Source organism: Morus notabilis, unplaced genomic scaffold, assembly GCF_000414095.1.
Source record: "Morus notabilis unplaced genomic scaffold, ASM41409v2 Scaffold1449, whole genome shotgun sequence".
In the NCBI taxonomy this organism is placed as follows: domain Eukaryota; kingdom Viridiplantae; phylum Streptophyta; class Magnoliopsida; order Rosales; family Moraceae; genus Morus; species Morus notabilis.
Genome location: NW_010357392.1, coordinates 123,799 through 145,709, shown reverse-complemented (window position 1 = coordinate 145,709; position 21,911 = coordinate 123,799). Strand labels below are relative to the sequence as shown.

The 21,911-nt window shown below is 33.6% G+C and overlaps 2 protein-coding genes across 2 annotated transcripts; both read left to right on the top strand.

Moving 5' to 3' along the window:
* Positions 1 to 52: 52 nt before the first annotated feature.
* On the top strand, positions 53 to 2,020 carry LOC21389001 (pentatricopeptide repeat-containing protein At2g01740). The gene has a single exon (XM_010089891.2). The coding sequence runs from the start codon at positions 53 to 55 to the stop codon at positions 1,697 to 1,699; it is 1,647 nt and encodes a 548-aa protein (XP_010088193.1). The 3' UTR covers positions 1,700 to 2,020.
* A 10,047-nt stretch (positions 2,021 to 12,067) lies between these two features.
* On the top strand, positions 12,068 to 20,809 carry LOC21388999 (dynamin-related protein 1C). The gene is made up of 16 exons (XM_024169926.1): positions 12,068 to 12,463; positions 12,576 to 12,639; positions 13,571 to 13,678; positions 13,805 to 13,906; positions 14,319 to 14,369; positions 14,506 to 14,567; positions 16,113 to 16,203; positions 16,318 to 16,382; positions 16,772 to 16,966; positions 17,092 to 17,211; positions 17,297 to 17,367; positions 18,090 to 18,315; positions 18,508 to 18,558; positions 19,089 to 19,317; positions 19,600 to 19,739; positions 20,528 to 20,809. Exons 1-16 carry the CDS (start codon positions 12,332 to 12,334, stop codon positions 20,651 to 20,653), a joined length of 1,833 nt encoding a protein of 610 aa, XP_024025694.1. The 5' UTR covers positions 12,068 to 12,331; the 3' UTR covers positions 20,654 to 20,809.
* Positions 20,810 to 21,911: the final 1,102 nt, after the last annotated feature.

Here is a 21,911-nt window from a genome sequence, read left to right as displayed (position 1 = left end):
CAGGTTTTAAACCCCTCCAAAATTCATAAACCCTCTCTCTCTCTCTCTATGCATGGTCAGAGAAACTCTCCAATTCTTCGCCCACCTGCGAAGGACTTCCCGTTTCCCAACTCCTTTCACCTTCAACAAGCTTCTCCACCACCTCACCAGCGCCAATTGCGGCGATCTCTCTCTCAAAATCCTCTCCCATTTCCTCACCAAACGGTACGTTCCTCACCCTTCTTCCTTCAATTCCGTCCTCTCTTTTCTCTGCAAATCGGGTCAGCTAAGATTTGCCCGAAACGTCGTCGATTCGATGCCGAAATTCGGCTTTTCCCCTGACGTCGTGACTTACAATTGTTTGGTTGATGGGTTCTGTAAGAATCTTGATGTTGAAGAAGCTTGTTTCGTAGTTAGTAAAATGCGAATGGGGAAATGTGGGCCTGATTTAGTCACGTTTAATACACTGTTTAATGGGTTTTCCAAGACGAGAATGGAGAGAGAGGCGTTTGTGTACATGGGCTTGATGTGGAAATGTTGTTTGCCTAATGTGGTTACTTATAGTACTTTTGTTGACATGTTTTGTAAAGTTGGGAATTTTGATTTGGGTTATAAGGTGTTTAGGGATATGGTGAATGCCGGGGTGTTGCCGAATTCAGTTGTTTTTACTGCTTTGCTTGATGGTTATTGTAAAGCCGGGAATTTGGATATCGCGTTCGAGTTGTTTGTGGAGATGAAGAGATCTTCGGTTTCGCCTAATGTCGTTACCTATGCTGCTCTAGTTGACGGTTTTTGCAAACGAGGGGCGTTGGAAAGAGCGGAGTCATTGTTTTCTAAGATGTTGGAAGATGGGGTTGAGCCTAATTCCGTTGTTTACACATCGATCATAGACGGGCATTTTGTGAAAGGAAACGTAGATGATGCTGTGAAGTATATGACTAAAATGTGTGATCAAGGTCTGAGGCTTGATATGACCGCATATGAGGTCGTTATTCGCGGTTTCTGTAAAAATGGTCGGTTAGATAAAGCAATGGAGGTTATGAGAAGTATGACTGAGAGTGGATTGTTTCCAGATAAGATCATGTTAACCACCGTTATGGATGCACATTTTAAATCCGGCGATTTAAAAAGAGCTTTGGAGGTCTACAGGGAGATATTGTTTAGAGGTTTTGAACCCGACATTGTAACTCTTTCGAGCATAATGGATGGATTATCCAAGAAGGGGCATCTTCAAGAGGCTAGAGGCTATTTATGCAGGGAGAAGGCCAATGAAATCTCGTACACGGTGCTTATTGATGGGATGTGCAAAGAAGGGCACTTTGGTGAAGTTGAAATGGTTTTCAGGGAGATGTCCGAGGCGGGGTTTGTTCCCGACAAGTATGCCTACACTTCTTGGATTGCTGGGCTATGCAAGCAAGGAAAGTTGGTGGAGGCTTTTGTGCTGAAGAATCGAATGGCTCAAGAAGGAATTGAACCTGATTTATTAACTTATAGCTCCCTAATATTTGGTTTAGCAAACAAAGGGCTAATGGTTGAAGCCAAACAGGTTTTTGATGATATGTTGAAAAGGGGTATTTCTCCTGACTCTGCTGTCTACGATATTCTAATCAGAGGCTATCTCAAGGAAGGTAATGAAGTTGCAGTTTCGGGTATGCATGATGAAATGAGAAAAAGAGGAATTAAAGTTCCAGTTGGCAAAGTAGACAGTGAAGAAATTTAGGTCCCGTTTATTCTATAGATTCAATCACAATTTAAACGTTTTTGTTAGAGTGTTTTTTCTCACGAAAATTTGACTTTTCGTCAAAACATTCTATTCTAACCTATAGTTCGTACTCAGCCACTATGCCATGGAAGGATGCAAATAGATGTTGTATGAGGTAACTGTAACAAGGGATGGTCAAGGGCATAAGTTGAGCCGACTACTAAAGTACTAATCTTATATAAATCGGCTGACAAGAAAGTGTAAGGCTGATGGACGACATTATTGGTCAAAGAACCAAGCGATGCCTCTTTGATGCATGCTTTCATGGCTGCAACTGTCTGCCCGAATTTCCAATTGATCTCCAATTTCTCTATGGTGAAATTATTGTATAGCAAATTTATTATTAGTTTGTAACAACTTAGTGGAGACCTTTCTTAGGAATTTAAATATAGGATTTAGAATTATCTTTCGAGTTGAGAGCTATTTTAGAATTTGAGTTATTTTGAAGTTATTTTATGCTTATCTATTAGAGTTATTAGGATTTATCTGACTTCGAATAGATTAGGAGTTTAATTATTATTAAAATTTGTGTGTATAAATAGAGCTTGTATTTGTCCTTTTCTGAAAAGACGTTGATGATTAATTGAATACAAATATTTCATCTCTATAGGTCTATTGTTGTATCCTCTCTCTCTATTTCTAAGGTCTCGTTTACTTCGCGAATTTGAGTTTTCAATTCGAATTGAGATGTGATATTTTCTGAGAGTTTTTAACTGTAGCAGAAAAAATTAAATGTGACATTTTCTGAGAGCTTTTAACTGTGAAAACCTAAAATTAAAAACTCAAATTAGTAAAATGAACGAGACCTAAATTCTTTTACTTCTCCTTCTTTTTCCATCTCTTTATTTAATCTTATCTTGGTCATGTATCAATTGGTATCAAGTCATTTTATTTGGCCATAAACAATATTTTCATGAAAAACACTTAAGAAATCTGCTGCCCACCCCACGCGACATCGCCCTCTGATGACACCGCACACCACTAAACTCAAAATCTTAGGACCTTCTTATTAGTTGTTTGAAACTCGTTCTAAAATAATTTTATTTTTTTTTTGTATGAAAATAAAAATGAAAGCGTTTTCAATCTCAGACAGAAATCATTTTTGAAAATATTTTTGATAATTTTATTAAGAGATTATTTTCAGTATAAAAAATCTATTAATGTCTCTCTCTCTTTGCTCGAGAGAGGAGAAAACGAAAATAAAAAATAAAAAATAATTAAAAGTCAATTTTCATTTCTCTCATTTTATACTGAATCAAAAAATTATTTTTATTGCGCTAAACGCTATTTTGAAAACATTTTTATTTTTTCTTTATCAAAAAACGTGAAAAATAAAAACGGAATCAATTCCAAACACGGCTTAAAATTTTGCGACTGGGACTAAAGTGTAAAAGCTTATGATAAGCTCGAGGGCATGTGATTTTGTATTTAATGTGCCTTTTTTTTTTTTTTGTAAAAGCTTCGGTTGTAATTCTTCCGTCAATTTGACTATTAAGGATCGTGGTAAAAAAAAAAAAAAAGAATTCAATGACTAATTTGTAAAAATAAAAAAGATAGGAACTACAGTGATAAATCGTTGATTTGTTTAATATTTTCTTCATTCCGGTTGCTTTTTTGGAACCTCCTAGGCAACATTTTAATATGTTTTGATTCTTTTGAAGAGTTATTTATAACCTTTCTGAATAACGCAATAGCCATTATTTCTTACAAGTTTTCTTTTTCTGATCATAAAAAAGAACTCGTACCTTTTCCTAATCATAGATGGGTATAGTTATACTAATTAATCATTTTAGAAATTCGCATCAAAGGAACACGATAATCTTGGTTCACTTTATCAAAAAACCAAAACAAAATAAAATAAACTTTAGGTTCATATTTATAAATATGTCTCTACGTGCAGATTACACTTTATTTACACGGAGCTAACTATATTTCTTAGCTTCAAGTTGAGTTCCCAACGAGAAACTAGAAAGTTACACCGGCAAAATGTCTATTAGAGTTCTATATAATTGGTTGCGTTTGCTAGTTTTCTTCCATGGAATAGTAGATAAAAGAGGTGATTACGGTCCCGTTCATTTCGCTGATTCGAGTTTAGAATTCGAATTTTGCTACAGTAAAAAGCTCTCACATAAAATCACATCTCAACTCGAATTAAAAACTCGAATCAGCGAACTAAACGGGCCCTACGTCTCTGCCTACAATCCAAAAGTGAAGGAAATACTTGGTAAAATTTTTCCAGAAACTTATGGACTTAGACACTACAAAAAAAGGTCCTTTTTGCGAGGGGTAAAATGGCGAGGGCACGTAATCCTCGCCGTTATCCATGCAGTCTACGATGATAGGACCTTGTCCTCGCAGAAAAGAGGCCAAGGGTTCTGCGAGGATTATGGACCTACAGCTCCGCCTCCACCTATGAATTCCAGAACTGATCATCCGACACGACATCGAGCACCTCCTCCACCACCATTTTGCTCATTCGAGAATTGGTTCTCCATCCTGGCCACGATCATGATCATCATCACCGCGAGAAGTGTCACGGCCGTCATCGCCTTAATTTGTCGTGCCGTTTTATAGATCGATCGATGAGAAGGGCTTTATATAAGTTTCATATATTCTACTATTCAACTTGTTTTTCTACGTACGATCTGCATGCATATTGCCTTTTGTTTCTAGAAAAATCGATCCTTTTTGTACATAAGGATGATATTTATATGCATGTAATCGATCATGCATAGGTAGATATGCATATGTACGTCTCCTTATCTTTTGATTTGACAAATCGAGTTATAATTTTATGTGATTTTCTAATAATACAAAAATCCATCTCTGATATATATCAATTTTTTTCTTAATTAATCATGCGAAAATATTTAATATATTTATATATATTAAAAAGAAAGAAAATACTTTTTACATTACATAAAAAACAACGGGTTTGATTTTAAGAACCAACTTTAATTGTGGAGTATCATTAATGTATCAAACAAATGTCAAATTTTCAAAAAAATATATATTAAAATAAAATAACATCAACAACCATAATTTCTATTGTGAGGTTCAGTTATATCTTTTTGCACGACTAATTTTTGAGTAAATCTTTGATGCCTTATTTTAATAATGTAAAGAACAATATTTCTCATAAGCTTCCTTTTCTAGATCACAAAAGATAAACACATATTGTTGTTAAGAGTATGAAAAGGGTATGTTAAAACAGTATAATCTCGATAAATTAATTTTTTTTTTGGCAAGATGATAAATTAATACTTTGGACTAAGAGTGTGCGTATATGTATTAAAAAGAATGAGATCATTTTAGTATTTTCTGTTATAGCGAAACATATTAAAAGTACTTTGTATTTTTAATAATATATAAACGGTACTTTCACTTAAAAAAAAGGATCTTTCAATACAAAAAATCGACCATTCTACCTTCTATTTATTTAATTAAAAACTAAATTTTTTTAAAAAAATAAGGCATTTGAAAATGAATTTGAAGATTTGCATTTTTTTTGCTTTGGGTTGAAAATCTACAAATCCTGTTTTGAGTTTTCTTTTTATATTTTAAAAATAACTTTTAGAAAGTTTTAACCTAGTTAAATAAATAGAAGAATAAAAAGGACATTTTACGTTTCAAAAATCGACCTTAAGGCAACGAAAGAACCTTTCTTTAAACGTTTGCGTGAAATTCAATATGGTGCTCTAGGGTTCATCAATTACTTCTTTCCTTCACCAAAGTGCTACTCGTTTTGATCTCTTTTTATATAGAAGTCGTCTTGACATTAAATGTGTAGTTCATGTGGCTTGAAACTTTTGTTTTGATTTTATTTTTAATGCAATAACGATGTTGTTGAATCTAAGTTTTAGCGTTTATGTTTCGTTGTATAATAACAAAAGTTATCGCTTCACCTTTCTATAGTGGTGGTAGACCTAATCACTACATTTGATCTTATGCAATATTGTGAGTAATCTCAGTCAATTAGTTTTATCTATCGACTATAGTAATTTTGTCAAGCGATTTTTATTGCGTTTGATTTTTAATTTGTAGAGCTGGTCTTTCCCATCAGAACTCGACATTTGTGTTTGTTTTATGCCCCATTCATTTTTAGTACTAGTGGATCCGGCCTGTTTGTGGTCGAATAACACTATATTTAGTAATCATTTGTGATATATAAGAGTATGTATAGACTTAATTATTAGATGAAATTTCCCCGTTTAAAAAGAAAAGGAAGAAGAAGCATATACTAAGGTAAGGAAAATCAATTGGTGCAAAACTTTTACACTTAAAATTCCAACACTCTATAAATATTCTCTGCACCCTAATTTTGTATACCCTAACCCGAATGGCATGTTTACTTATCAGGAGTAGGGAATGAGATTTGGGATTTGGAATAAACTCTATGTTTACTTACTCATTTATATTCTGGAATAAGAGAGAATGTGTGGGCCCCACACCAATTTGGGGTTGAGAAATGGGATTGGCACTCCCCCCACCCCCTACCGGATTGCCACTCCCAATCTTGATATTAAATGCAAAATTATGAATTTACCCTTAATTTTTCTCCTTTATTTAACTCTCTAGAGTTTATTTCCCTCTTTCTCTCTCAGCCATTTACCATCCCCTCTTATGCCGGTTCTTTTGCAGGTAGGCCATAAATCATCCTTTATTTTTATTTTCGTTTTGCTTTTTTTTTTTTGTGTTGAACATGTTGATAATGCTTTAATTTAGCTAGTTTTGCTGTTCCTTTCCATGTGCGGGTGCGTGTGTCAAGGTGTTTTTTTCCTTATTTTAATTTAATTTTTTATCCCTCTTTATTTCTTTAAACTCTTATATCTATTTTATTTCAGGAATTTTTACTGTAAGATTAGAAAACTGAAACTATCAATAATTTTTATCCCTATTTATTTCTCGTGATTCTAGTACTCTAGTTTTTTTTTTCTTTTTTTCTTACAATTTGATTCTTGTGTTATGCCTATTGTTGTTCATTTTTATAATATACAATGTAATACTAAATCTAATTTTATATGTTGATAATGTAGAGTAATCATGTCTAGACTTTTAGTATGAAAGAAGAGAGTAATCATTTCTTGATACAAGCTGGATTACAAGCCAACTTGTATCAAGAAATGCTGAAAATTGATGGCTTAGATGATGATCAAGTATATGATGCCACCAATATTATAGCAACAAAGCATGATTTGCTATGTGTATTTTACAACATTCCGGATTAACTCAAGAAGGGATACATCCTCAAAATTCTTAGTCGTGGGGTTTAAGTGTTAGATTAGCCAATTAGTAGTTTACTTAAATTATGTTGGTACTTTGAATTATGCTTAGGATCTATTTTTCGATTTATGACTCGGAACTTCTTTTTGAAAGTTTATGACTTAAAACTTAGTTATTTTGTTCTTATTTTATTTCATCATCATATTCTTTTCTTGAAATTGAGTTAAAATTTATTGAGAAAAATAACGTAGATGATTAATTAGGTGTGATTAAAAATATCTAATTACTAGTCAGTTATTCTAATATTAAAATAGTTAGTATAATATACAATTTTTTTTAAAGTTCTAACACATAAAAATCTACTAAAAGGGTAGGTACGTAAATTTATAACAATTTTTTTTTAATTATGAGTGTAAGTAAACGCATGAATAAGATTAAGATTGAGTCTGATTTTTATTCCTGAAACTTAAATAAATAACTTATTTTGATGTTTATTCTGATTACGGATGAATAAACATGTCATAAATCTACCACACCGCCGCTGCCGCTACTAGAAGAATCATTGTCATCTTATGGAGTTTGTGATTCATTGCAGTCCAAGATCATCCATTGTGCCTTTGGAAATCGTGATTCGTCGATGTTATTGTGGTCCTTGTCGCCAAAAAGAATGCTTGAATCCCTATTGGTTGACAATCTTGAGTTCTTTTCCTTCGCGAACTACTGTCATGAACTCTTTTGCGTCACCGAAGCTTTGTTGTTCTCCTCAGCTTCGCAATTTCTCGTCATCATGGTGATTTTCTTGCCGTTTTCGGCGTTGAGAACAAGAGCAGTGAGCGAGAAGAGAGATAGACTTAGGGCCCGTTTTGTTCGTTGATTCGAATTTTTAATTCGAGTTGAGATGTGATTTTATGTAAGAGCTTTTTACTGTAGTAAAAAAGTTAGATGTGATTGTTTCTGAGAGCTTTTTACTGTAGCAAAACTCGAATTCTAAATTCGAATCGGTGAAATGAACGGGGCCTAAGAGTGAGGAGAGAGATAAATCGCGAGAAGAGAGATAGATGAGATATAGAGAATTTTGCAGATCGGTGATGGAGAAGACAAAGGTACATGTATCACTATTTTCTTTTTATTTTAGTAATTTTTTTATATAGTTTAGGATCTATGACTTCTAATTTATTTAAAAAATAAAACCGTTATAATTCAAATCTTGGTGAATACACTCTTTTTAATAAATTATTTTATTATCAAATTTTTTATTAGTAGAATTACTTTTAGAAACAAAAGTATTTACTCCAATTAGTCTCATCGCAGCAAAAAAATAATAATAATAATAAAAGTTTCAAGACTGTTATTTGTTAATATTATCTAGAATAAATTATTTTTAATATTCTATTTATTAGGATCAAAATTATTATTTAATATACTATTTATTTTGTTAAATATTTTTTTCTCTCTCTCATCTTTTAAGATTAAAAGAATTTAACAAGGTAAGCTTTGTAAAAAGAAATGGACCCAATAAATCCTTCAAAATTCCTTTTTCAATTAACTAGCCAAAAAAAATCCCTTTTCAAATTTTCCCTTCTCCTTTTCAGAGAAAAAAGGAAAGAAAGTTATTAATTTAGAGAGTTTTTCGAATACTTCTTAAAAATATAGACTATTAATATTTTTTTATTTTTTAGTTATTAGATATATATCAAAATTTATTATATATATATTTTTTATTTTAATATAATTTTAATCAAATTCAATAATAAAAACTAAAACTACCACTACCAGAAAAACTCCTATCAATTAAAAGTAGGGACTTTCTAAACCTGAAAAAAAAATTTATTTCATGTCCCCAAAAACAAAAACAAAAAAATAAAAATAAAAAGAGTACTTTTTTCCCCCTTAGCTGGAAACAGAAATTTCATATTGTACGTTGAAATGTCAATTTTCAATGGGCCCTTTGTATAAATAGACTAAGTAAAAAGTGTTTTTAAGTAAATAAACCACAAAAAAATAAATTGAGTAAATAGGCCAACTTCCACATCAACTATTCCACGTCATCAATAACCGACTGACCAGACTAAGAACCGACCACCAGACCAAGAACAGACCGACCAGACCAATAACAAACCAAGAACCGACCACCAGACCAAGAACAAACCAGCAGACCAAGAATAGACCAAGAACTGACCACCAGACTAAGAACAGACCGACCATACCAAAAACAAACCAATAACAAACTCTAATAAAACATTAAAAACATACATTTTTACATATTTTTTAATTTTTTGGGTATTAATAACCATTGTAATTTATAAAAGAGAAAAAAAAATATTGGTAAAAAGAGGAAAAACCAAGATGTTCTTGGTTTGTTCTTAGTTTTTTCATTTTTTACCAATTTTTTTCTCTTTAATAAATTAAATATCTCTCCAATCTTCGAGACTAGTTCGAAGCTTTAAAAAAAAACACAACATCATTGTCTATTCTTGGTCAAGTGTTGTCGGTTCTTGGTCTGTTCTTAGTCTGTTCTTGGTTTTTTAATATTTTACCAATTTTTTTTTCTCTTTTATAAATTAAATGTCTCCCCAATCTTCGGGACTAGTTCGAAGCTTTCCAAAAAAAAAAACATCACTATCTATTCTTGGTCAAGTATTGTCGGTTCTTGGTCTGTTCTTGGTTTTTTCTTTTTTTACCAAATTTTTTTTCTCTTTTATAAATTAAATGTCTCTCTAATCTTCGGGACTAGCTCGAAGCTTTCCAAAAAAAAAAAAAAACAACATCATTGTCTATTCTTAGTCAAGTGTTGTCGGTTCTTGGTCCGTTCTTAGTCTGTTCTTGGTCTGTTCTTAGTCTGTTCTTGGTTTTTTAATATTTTACCATTTTTTTCTTTTATAAATTAAATGTCTCTCCAATCTTCGGGACTAGTTCGAAGTTTTCCAAAAAAAAAAAAGACATCACTATCTATTCTTGGTCAAGTGTTGTCAGTTCTTGGTATGTTCTTGGTTTTTTCTTTTTTTACCAAATTTTTTTTCTCTTTTATAAATTAAATGTCTCTCCAATCTTCGGGACTAGTTCGAAGCTTTAAAAAAAAAAACAACATCATTGCCTATTCTTGATCAAGTGTTGTCGGTTTTTGGTCTGTTCTTGGTCTATTCTTAGTCTGTTCTTGATTTTTTAATATTTTAACAATTTTTTTTCTCTTTTATAAATTAAATGTCTCTCCAATATTCGGGACTAGTTCGAAGCTTTCCAAAAAAAACACAACATCATTGTCTATTCTTGGTCATGTGTTGTCGGTTCTTGGTATGTTCTTAGTCTGTTATTGGTTTTTTCATATTTTACCAATTTTTTTCTCTTTTATAAAATAAATGTCTCTCCAATCTTCGGGACTAGTTCAAAGCTTTTCAAAAAAAAAATATCACTATCTATTCTTGGTCAAGTGTTGTCAGTTCTTAGTCTGTTATTGGTTTTTTCTTTTTTTACCAATTTTTTTTCTCTTTTATAAATTAAATGTCTTTCCAATCTTCGGGACTAGTTTGAAGCTTTCCGGAAAAAAAAACAACATCATTGTCTATTCTTGGTCAAGTGTTGTCGGTTCTTGGTCTGTTCTTGGTTTTTAAATATTTTACTAAATTTTTTTTATCTTTTATAAATTAAATGTCTCTCCAATCTTCGAGACTAGTTTGAAGCTTTCCAAAAAAAAAAATCACTATCTATTCTTGGTCAAGTGTTGTCTGTTTTTGGTCTGTTCTTGATTTTTTCTTTTTTTACTAATTTTTTTTTCTCTTTTATAAATTAAATGTCTCTAAAATCTTCGAGACTAATTCGAAGCTTTCCAAAAAAAGAAAAAACATCATTGTGTATTCTTGGTCAAGTGTTGTCGGTTCTTAGTCTGTTTTTGGTTTTTTCTTTTTTTACCAAATTTTTTTTCTCTTTTATAAATTAAATGTCTCTCCAATCTTCGGGACTAGTTCGAAGCTTTCCAAAAAAAAAAAACAAACATCATTGTCTATTCTTGATAAAGTGTTGTCGATTCTTGGTCTGTTCTTGGGTTTTTCTTTTTTTACCAAATTTTTGTCTCTTTTATAAATTACAATGGTTATTCATACCAAAAAATCAAAATATATGTAAAAATGTATGTTTTTAATGTTTTATTAGAGTTTGTTATTGGTCTGTTCTTGGTCTGGTCAATCGGTTCTTAGTCTGTTCTTGGTCTGGTGGTCGGTTCTTGGTCTGTTCTTGGTTTGGTGGTCGGTTCTTGGTCTGTTCGTAGTCTGGTGATCGGTTCTTGGTCTGTTATTGATTTGTTCTTAATGCGTTTTGTTCTGTTCGGCCGGTTACTGGTCTGTTCTTGGTTTGTTTTGAAAAAAATAAAACAAGAATAAAACCTTAATGTTAATTCAGAGAATAAAATCTTAGTGTTACTTGAGGGAGAGCAGATTCTGTTGCCTCGTCGACTTGAGTTCTGGAAATAACCGTCTTAGTTGAGGAAGAAGAGCTGTTTTGTGATGCCCTTTCAGTTATGGTCTGGAGGTGTGGGTGTTCTGGTCGGGTCAGCGTTCGGAGGGTCGGTGGAAATGGTCGGTCGGCGTTGGGGTTGGTCGGTCGGCGTTTAGGATGGTCAATCAGTGTTCGTGAGGATTGGTCGGCGTTTGGGGAAGGTTGGTCGGCGTTGGGGTGGAAATGGTCGGTCAGCGTTGGGGTTGGTCGGTTGGCGTTCGAGAGGGTCGGGTCGGAGTTCTAGAGGGTCGGTCGGCGTTCGGGATGGTCAGTCAGTGTTCGTGATGATCGGTCGGCGTTTGGGGAAGGTCGTTCAACATTAGGGTGGTCGGTGAGAACTATAGGAGAGAGAGAGAGAAAAGGGGGTCTGGGCAAGGAAGGAATGGAAGGAAAAAGGAAAAAAAAAAAAAAAAATGGTCAGTCGGGGTGAGAATCTGTTTAATTTTGAGAGAAAAAAAAATAAAATGTATACATAAATTAAAATATGGTACATTTTTTAACACGTAAAATACACATCGATAATTTTTTGTTATGAAAAAAAATGATCTAATTCCCAATTTCTATTTTCTTCCTGTCTCTTTCATCAAAATTTCTCATTTTCGACACACATGAAAATCTTTGCTCTAAAATACGTAACTACTCAAAACTACATGCAACAATCTCCATAACAACTGTTTTCTTTTTCCGTTTACTCTCTCTCTCTCTCTCTCTCAGATTCGATCTCTTCACCCAAACTCGGATCAATTAATGCTCTGAAAACGAATCCAGCTTTCTCGATCTCACATTCTCTCTTCAGATCGCTTCTCGCATTTTATTTCTAATTTTAGATCGATAGATTCGTAGCGTAGATCTTCATCGCCTTCAATTCCTTCCCCAAAAATGGCGACAATGCAGAGCTTGATCGGTCTCGTCAACAGAATCCAGCGAGCTTGCACCGTCTTAGGCGACCATGGCGGCGAGGGAATGTCCCTCTGGGAAGCTCTGCCTTCGGTTGCCGTTGTCGGAGGCCAGGTTTCATTTACATCTCAAAATTCCCAGATTTGATGATTTTGTGATTGATTTCTAGGGATTTCTTTCTTGGCGTTGTAATGCCCTATTTTTTTTCTTGATGTGAAAAAAACAGAGTTCCGGGAAATCTTCGGTGTTGGAAAGCGTGGTGGGGAGGGATTTCTTGCCTCGTGGATCTGGTATCGATTTATTTTCTTTTCCTGTATAATTTTTGTTTGCTTTGTGATTGTTTGCTAAGAAAATAAGGGAAATGTGAAATGTCAATGCGGTTTATTCGTCAGTTTAATTTGTTCGCGACATATTGCATCAAAACTCAAAAAAAGTTTCAACTCGAGTTATAACTTTATTCAAGTTCATGTTCTTTTATAAAATTTGAGTTTGAACTCGAGTTTGAACTCGAATTTGAACTCGAGTTTGGGACTAAACTCGAGTTCAAATTTTTCCTTCAACTCGAGTTCGGAAACTCGAATTCAAATTGATGAACAATATTTTTTTCTATTATTAAAAATATCATAACTTTTTCGTTTTAATTTTGATTGAGATGATTTTTTTTCTATGCATTGACAACGAAAAGGTTGTCAGATGAATAAAATCCCACCCATATACCCTATTAAAAATTTTTATCACCATTGAGTTTTTATTAAAATACTATTTAAATGTAAATTTAAGTTTTGACCCACCCAAACACACTAAAAAAGATTCTCAATTCAAATCATAATTCAAATTACAACTTCAACTCAAGTTATAACTCAAACTCAACTCAAAATCATCACTCAAATCACTCTAACTCAAAAATACAAAAGAACAACCCTAATGTATCGAGCTCGGTAATGGAATAAACTAAAGCTTGCTTCTTCTTCTTGTTTTTTTTTTTCTTTTTTTTTTTTTTGTGTGGAAATGTTTGTTTGTGGGTTTCTTTTCAAGTTTCCTAGTCTTTCTCAGCACGCAAGCGGTGGTTTTTCTTTCAATTGAATATAACATTCTAATTGGTAGCATGAATTTTTTTATTCTGTTTTACCAGCCTGAAGATGCTTTAATCACATAGATTTGCGTATAGGTTTTCTCTATGCACTCCTTAATTTATTCTAACTAACTTTCTTTGATTGGAAGGTATTGTTACGCGGAGGCCATTGGTATTGCAACTTCATCAGACAAATGAGGGGCAGGCGGAGTATGCAGAATTTCTTCATGCTCCTAGAAAGAAGTTTACTGATTTTGGCAAGTCAACTTTGACTGGAAAATTATCTCTTTGATTAAGACATGTATTGCTTATTAAGAGGTATTTTATAAACTATGCTTTTTATTTTTAGTATGTTATTTGATTTACGTCCTTTACTTCTTCAGCTGCTGTGAGAAAGGAGATCCAGGATGAGACGGATCGTATAACTGGCAAAACAAAGCAAATCTCTAACCATCCAATTCATCTCAGCATATACTCTCCAAATGGTTTGTGTTTTCATTTCCACTAGTAGCATTTGAATGAAATATTTCAAGTGAAACTAACATAGTAAACAAAAATCGTTCTTTCCATATTATGTGCCTTTTTTTTTTTTTTTTCTCTTTCTAAAGTTTGTTTTGTGATGCTTTGGTGCATTGAAAACATGCAATCTCTCTACATACTAAACAAAAGGGCTATTTTTAGGGTTGTCTAACTTCTGCCCTCCGGCTGCAGATTTACAAACTGTTAAAAAAAAATGACGAATAGTTGTGCTCGTTGTATTAAATTGTTGCATAGACATTCACGTCAGCTGATTAACTTACACTTACAGTCCTTGTTTTGTTTTTACTTTTTCACGAAATTTTTTAATTCCATGCTATTGGAATGGTGTGCTGACTAAGATTATGTTTTCTCTTGCAGTTGTAAACTTGACCCTCATAGATCTTCCTGGATTGACAAAGGTTGCTGTAGGTAATAACTGTACTCTTTTTCTCTCTCTTATGATCTATCTTATCTGGTTTAGTCAAAGACAATGAAATTTGCGTTCTTTATATTATAAAACTAGTGGATTTGTAGGAGATTTGGTGTTAAATTTTGTGTCTTGCAGAGGGACAACCGGACAGTATTGTTGAAGATATTGAAAATATGGTCCGCTCTTATGTTGAGAAGGTGAGGATATGATACATGATGCTTTTTATCTTTTTGTTTAACTTGAAAATATTAGCTGGCAATGCTCGGTTTAAGCCTGGAGTATCATGTGACAAATGAGATCTGAAGAAATCAACCATGCTACGGCTTACACCAAATTCCAATTGATGGATTAAGAAAAATCTAGTACAAGGCATGATGTAAAGTTTCTTCAAAGAAAAAGAACATTTATTTTTATGAAGTTAGGAAATGGTGATTTTCTTGCTACTGCCGGAAATAGTGTTTTGAAAATGTTTGACCTGATCTCTCAAAAATTTGTTGCTCATCACCTCCAAAATTATCTCACAAATCCTGTATCACAACCTTTGCTACCATGCTTTGAGGAAGATCATAAAGATTATCTACTAAGTCAAATGCCCCATGAAATGAAATGGAAATTGAGGACGAAAGATTCAACCTCCATATAATATTCATTGAAGTTGCTGAATTCGGCTTTTTCAGAGCAGCAAAGTGATTGGATATTTTTTACACCCCTTCATTCGTGTTTAAAATTTATGGTGTTTGTGTTTATATACATTGAAAAAGACTAGGTCTACCCCCATCTATATATCTGTATTAGAGAGTATACGTATGTTTATTAGAAAAAGGAGTTAAAACCAATCAAATCTTGGTAGGATTGGATGGAAGAGATGGGGAGAGTTATAAAAACCATGTAGTGCTACACTCTATGCAGGGATCTATTTATGCATTTGGTGATTTTTTGTTTGAATGCTTCTGGCTACCGATTATTAGAAAAAGCAGTTAAAGCCAATCAAATTTTAGTAGGATTGAATTGGGTGCTAGAGGTCGGGGGGTTTTATAACCATGTAGTATTAGTTACACATTTATGTCAGTGATCTATTTTATGCATTTGGTGATTTTTCGCTTGAATGCTTTTGGTTTACCATTTGTAGAAAAGCATTTATTGACCATGTATTTCCATTAATAATCTGTCGTTCTTGTGTTATTAGTTCCCATGCCTCCTGAACTTTGGGGTTGCCCCCGCTTTGCCTCCTGAACACTAAAAGTTTGAAGTAGTATAGTGGGAACATTTAAAGTTCACGGGATAAAGTGGAGGCAATCCCAAAGTTCAGGGGGCTAATAACCCTTCTATCTTTCCTTTCTTTCCTTTTCTTTTTGAATTAATCTCACTGATGTCCCTTGAACTGTGAAGTCATTCTCACTTTGGCCCCTAAACTTCGAAAACTCTCACTTTGCCCCCCAAACTTTGAATTTGTACCATTTAAGCCTTTTTATAAGAATTTCTGTTAAAATCAATCACTCTCTTTTTTTCTATATATTTTTAACAAAAATTACACAGAAGGGGTTAAGTGGAAGCAGTTCAAAGTTCAAGGGGCAAAGTAAGAGTTTTTAGAGTTCCGGGGGGACCAGTGATGATAATCCTTTCTTTTTTGTTTTTCAATAATACACAAAGAAGCTAAAAACTATTCAGTCAATACTAAAAAAGGTTCAAATTTTTTTTTTCCTTTCTTTTTTCATACAGTTATGGACTTCTCTGTTTTGCAGCCTAACTGCATCATATTGGCTATATCTCCTGCAAATCAAGATATTGCTACGTCAGATGCTATAAAACTTGCAAGAGAAGTTGATCCTACATGTAATATGAACTATCATATTTTCTAGAATACTTTTTCTTTTTGGATCTCGTACACTTTTCATTTGGTTCGGTAAAAGCAATCAATCTCCTCCACTTATGAATTGATATTTTCAGGTGAAAGAACATTTGGGGTGCTAACGAAACTTGATCTAATGGACAAGGGAACCAATGCAGTGGATGTATGTATCCAAATCCTGATTTTAGAAATTAGTCAGAGAAATTTTAACTTTCATTTCCTGCTTATTAGTCTATGTAGGAGTCTCTGTCTATAGAATTTCAGAATATTCCATTTTTCTTCATTCATCAGATTGGAAGGCTATTTTGTTAGCTTTAGGCCTTCCTGCTGTATTTGGTTAACTTCTGGTTCTTCAGTTTCTCTTATTGTTACTTTTATGTCATTCATGCGTTAAAGTTACTTATCACACACTGTACATATATGCACATAATCACATATACATGCATGCATACAATACAGTTTGGTTAGTTATGTTATGCTAACAATCTTTTGGATGTTATCGCATTCGATCAGAACTGGTCAAGCCATAATGTTTGGTGATGAATTTTTAAGGTTCTTGAAGGAAGATCGTACAGGCTGCAACATCCATGGGTTGGAATTGTGAACCGTTCGCAGGCCGACATTAACAAGAATGTCGATATGATGGCTGCTCGGAGAAAGGAACGGGAATACTTTCAGACTAGTCCTGAGTATGGACACTTGGCACATAAGATGGGGGCAGAATATCTTGCTAAGCTCTTATCTAAGGTCGAATTCTATCCATAAGATACTAATGTTGTATCTCTTTGTATTCTTGTATAACCTTACTTTTCAAAAAGTTACGTTGTCTTCCTCCAACTACTCTCTTCCTTATTCTTTCTCCCTGTCTTCAGCATTTGGAGAATGTCATCAGGCAGCGTATACCAAGTATCATTTCTTTAATCAATAAAACCATTGATGAGCTTAATGCAGAGCTGGATCGTATTGGCAGGCCAATTGCAGTAGACTCTGGGGTAAAGATTTTGACCTTGATCTCTTTCTTGCTTCTGAATGAACTTGCATAATCCAATTGAATTTAATTGTATGACGGCATTGCAGGCCCAGCTCTACACAATTTTAGAACTGTGTCGGGCTTTTGACCGTGTGTTCAAGGAGCACTTAGATGGAGGGTATGTCCAACTTTTTGCTTAGCATTTAATATGTGTTTTGGCAAAAGAGTAAGGCTGCGTGGTTTTCCAATGGGATAACAAATTTCATTTTCAATATACATTTTACCTCATTTGATGAGTTTCTAAACCAAACTTGAGTGGATACAGAAAAAGATAAGATAGATAGAACATACCATCCTGCTCATGCCCAGGTCTTAGCAGAATTATCCATTTTGAATTCTCATTCGACTCGTTCCTTGCCCTCTAATCACCTGACTGGTCATAAAGGAAAATATTTTATGAACTTTTGATGGTAACAACTAATATCTCATATCAGTTGTGGGTCTTTGATGATACAGAGAACCATTTAATTGAGTCCGTAAAAAGCTAAAAATTGCTGCCAATGTGGGGTGTAAAGTTTTGTATTTCAAGAAAAAAAAAATGACGCATTGAAATCTAAAAAGAAATAAAAGACAAAATTCAATTAAGGTCATATAAAAATTGACGTAAATTTAAATGCTTATATATCTATGGCGCTCTGTTTTTAAGGTATTCTTTTAATAATTCCTACTCTTAACAGTTAATTCTCTGAAGAGAATTATTGAAGCAACGGAGGGTTTTTTTTTTTAATCTTTTCTATCTACTTTTATTAAATATAGACTTAAAAAACAAAAAAATGACTTGATGCAACAACTAGCAAGGGGGATACAATATGTTAAACTAAATGTGCACTGGCACTTCAGGCGACCTGGTGGAGATCGAATATATGGAGTTTTTGATCATCAGTTACCAGCTGCTTTGAAAAAACTCCCTTTTGACCGACATCTCTCTACTAAAAATGTCCAGAGAGTTGTTTCAGAGGCTGATGGTTATCAACCCCACTTAATTGCTCCAGAACAGGGGTACAGAAGGCTCATTGATGGATCCATTGGTTTCTTCAAAGGACCTGCTGAAGCGTCTGTTGATGCGGTAATATTGGCTATGCCATTGTACTATCAAACAATATTACTTTTTATAAATCGTTTTTGGCATTTCAGGAGTAGAAAAAGAAAAAAGAAGTGATACAAGGCTGATATTTCGGTGGATAAAACAGAGTTCTCACTGCTATCATTATGTTTTCATCTTCCTTAATAATTTATTTTTTCTATTGTCTCTTGTCAGGTGCACCATGTTTTAAAAGAACTTGTACGGAAGTCAATTGCTGAAACTGAGGTAAAATAGTTTTTCTGTTTGTTGTTGTTTTTCCTTAAAGAAAAGAAAAAAAAGAAAAAGAAAGGGGGAACCATTCTAGCTTTTGTAACGGTCTGTCACATTGAACCAAGTTTTTTCAAGATAATGCTTCGTCAACTGGTTTGAGTAGCACTCTCTTTCTTTTCCTCCCGCGAGAAAGTTGACACCAAAACCTTTACGTGTTGTAGAACGGTGAAAAATAATAACAATTGTGCTGTTGTGTCCTTGAAGCAAAAAAAAAAAAAAACAGAATATGGTATGTTTTCTTATTTGTTTTGCAAATTAATCATCATAATTTGCTACATCTTATAAAAAAAAATTAATCATCATAATTTGTTACATAATTTACTAAATGATACCCGAGTTGCTTTAACTCGGTGATTGAACTTGTGACATAGCAAGTACAGGCATACTGACCTAGAATGGGAGGCAGCCTTGGAAATTTATTATTGTCCCTTCAGATTTTCAAAATATCGACAGAATTTGACTAGTTATGTTAATGATTATTACAGGAACTAAAAAGATTTCCTACACTTCAATCTGACATAGCAGCTGCTGCAACAGAAGCATTAGAAAGATTTCGTGAAGACAGCAGGAAAACAGTTTTAAGACTGGTGGATATGGAGTCTAGCTACCTAACTGTTGAATTTTTCCGAAAACTTCATCTTGAACCTGAGAAGAATCCCAATCCAACAGGACCAAATGCAGACCGTTACGCAGATAACCATTTCAGAAGGATTGGTATGACATTTTATGCTTGCTTCATGACCGGTTGAATATATTATGCTAGATCTCAACAGTTAGCAATCACGTGAAATATGTGCATGCAGCTTGGTTTCTCTTCTCTTCTAGAGCAAGTTTTGTTTGTTTAGTGTTAAAGCATTACTGTTCATGCTTTTCAAAACTGGTGCTCATTTGTCGATTTGCTAGATGTTAGTTGCTGTTAACATGCACGTAAATATAACTCCACTAGGAAAATAGATTAATTAAGATTGCTGAAACAGATTCTGAAATATGTATCAGGGTCGAATGTCAGCGCTTATATTAACATGGTTTGTGACACACTGAAGAACTCAATTCCGAAGGCTGTGGTTTACTGTCAAGTTCGAGAGGCCAAGAGATCACTGCTCAGCCACTTCTATGCCCAAGTTGGGAGAAGAGAGGTAAGGTTTCCCAATCTCATTCCATTTTGAACATGTTGCTTATACCTGACTTTTGCACCTGAAATCCATTCTCTGGCTGGTCCATCAAAGATGTTCAATATGAAAGACGTCAGCAATATTGGATCTACAGAAGAATATGATTAAAGTTACATTGAATAAAGAAATCCAAAAGTTCCCTAAACTAGAAAAAATTATAATGGAAAGTGCATCTTCTCTTTCCATTCCTTATGTTATTATTACTTTTTCATGTAAAGGACTACAATATTAGCTTGAGGTGAGCAGGGAAAGAAAAGCTACAACAAACATACCAAGGTTAAAACGTTAAAAAGCTTTGAAAATTTTATAATTTTTGTGGCTGAAGGGAAACGTCGAGGATAAGAAACCGTTTTATCTTGAATTCTTATCGAGTCAAATCATAGCACTGTTCTATACATGATGATGCAATGGTACATAAGCAGCTACTACAAAGATATTGGAGAGGTATCTTTATGAAAAAAAAAAAGAAAAAAAGAAAGTACTCTATGACAAACTGATTTACTCCAAGAACGTAGTATTTTTTCAATCTTATTCTTGACAATACACTGGAGAACTGCTCTACCTAATTGACTAGGACGATATGATTTCATGATATGAGACTTGGATGGTTATACTTATAAGCATTATTTGCCAAACATGAAAAAGGCAGGGCTACAATTCAAAGCACATTAATCTGTAGTTGGCATCTAACTGTTAGTGTTATTATAAGGAAATATGCTACTTAGAAAGAGATTTTGAATGTGTATGTGCAGAAAGAGAGGCTTAGTGCAATGTTGGATGAGGACCCGGCATTGATGGAAAGGAGAGCAACCATTGCTAAACGGCTCGAGCTGTACAAGTCAGCCAGAGATGAGATTGATTCAGTTGCATGGAAGTAATTCGGAGGTTGCATTTATGGATTAGCCATTTTGTATGTCCTCCAATCATACACGAAAATATAGAAATTCTCCATTCACAAACCAGATGTGCATATTCTTTCGCACTTGAAATCAAGGAAAACCTGTCATTCATCCTTTTATATGATTCTTTTTGTCTTCCCCTTTTCTTCGTCTTGTGAAAATTTTGAATATTTTGTAAGATTAGTGATTAATTATTTTTTGCTTTCTACTAAATAACAACGGTGGTACAATTTCATTAAAAATTCATATTGGCGATAATTTGTTTGTCTTCACTGTTACTAGATTATAGAACATAGGTACGGATGTTTCATTATGTTTCCTTTTTTTTTTTCCCCTTTAAAGATTACATAACGGAAGCCTTGCCTCTTCTTTCTTTCCTTCTTTTCTTTTATTTTCTTTTATTTTATTTTTATTTTTTGCCCTTTCTTCTGTCTTTGATTGATAGACACATAACGGAAGCCTTGCCTCTTCTTTCTTTCCTTCTTTTCTTTTATTTTATTTTATTTTATTTTTATTTTTATTTTTTGCCCTTTCTTCTGTCTTTGATTGATAGACAACATAATGAAATATTGACAGGTAGCGCTCTTGTCGTAATCCTTCTAAACTTGTTTCAATTAGGTGGCTGTTTTTATTTCTCTTTCTTTTCCTTTCGGATCTGGTAGTTGGTTGTTGCCATCTTCACTTATTTCCATCTTTTAATGCAATAGTATCCACGCATAATCATTTTCCTTCGTTTTTGCTCGTGTATTATCGTTAGTAACGCTAGATACCTGCAGTAAAATATTTTTTATTTTAGGTTTTTAACACATAATTTAAACTTTTTGTATTTGAGAACCCATTACTGAATTGTAGCTCTTAACTCCAATTGTTAAAAATATAATCTCGAGAAACGTAGGGTTCAACTTCAATATAATTATTTCCTTTAAAGTTTAACCTAATAACTCTTACATTTAATTGCTATTGTTTTGAAAATTTGACTAGAATTGCCACATTGCAAATGATTTTGGGAACACTAGATGGAACGACATTGCCCCACTTTAAGTCTTCTAATTGTAAAAATTACATAAAATTTTTAAATGTAGAGTTTTTACATTGCCCCACTTTAATTACATTCAGTTCATGGGTAAAAAGCAATTGTAGACGACCTGTACATTTTTAATATAAAATTAAAACACTGAGCTATAATCATGGAAATGTCTTCCGTTGGGCAGGCACAATTTGCCTGACTGATCCGGCG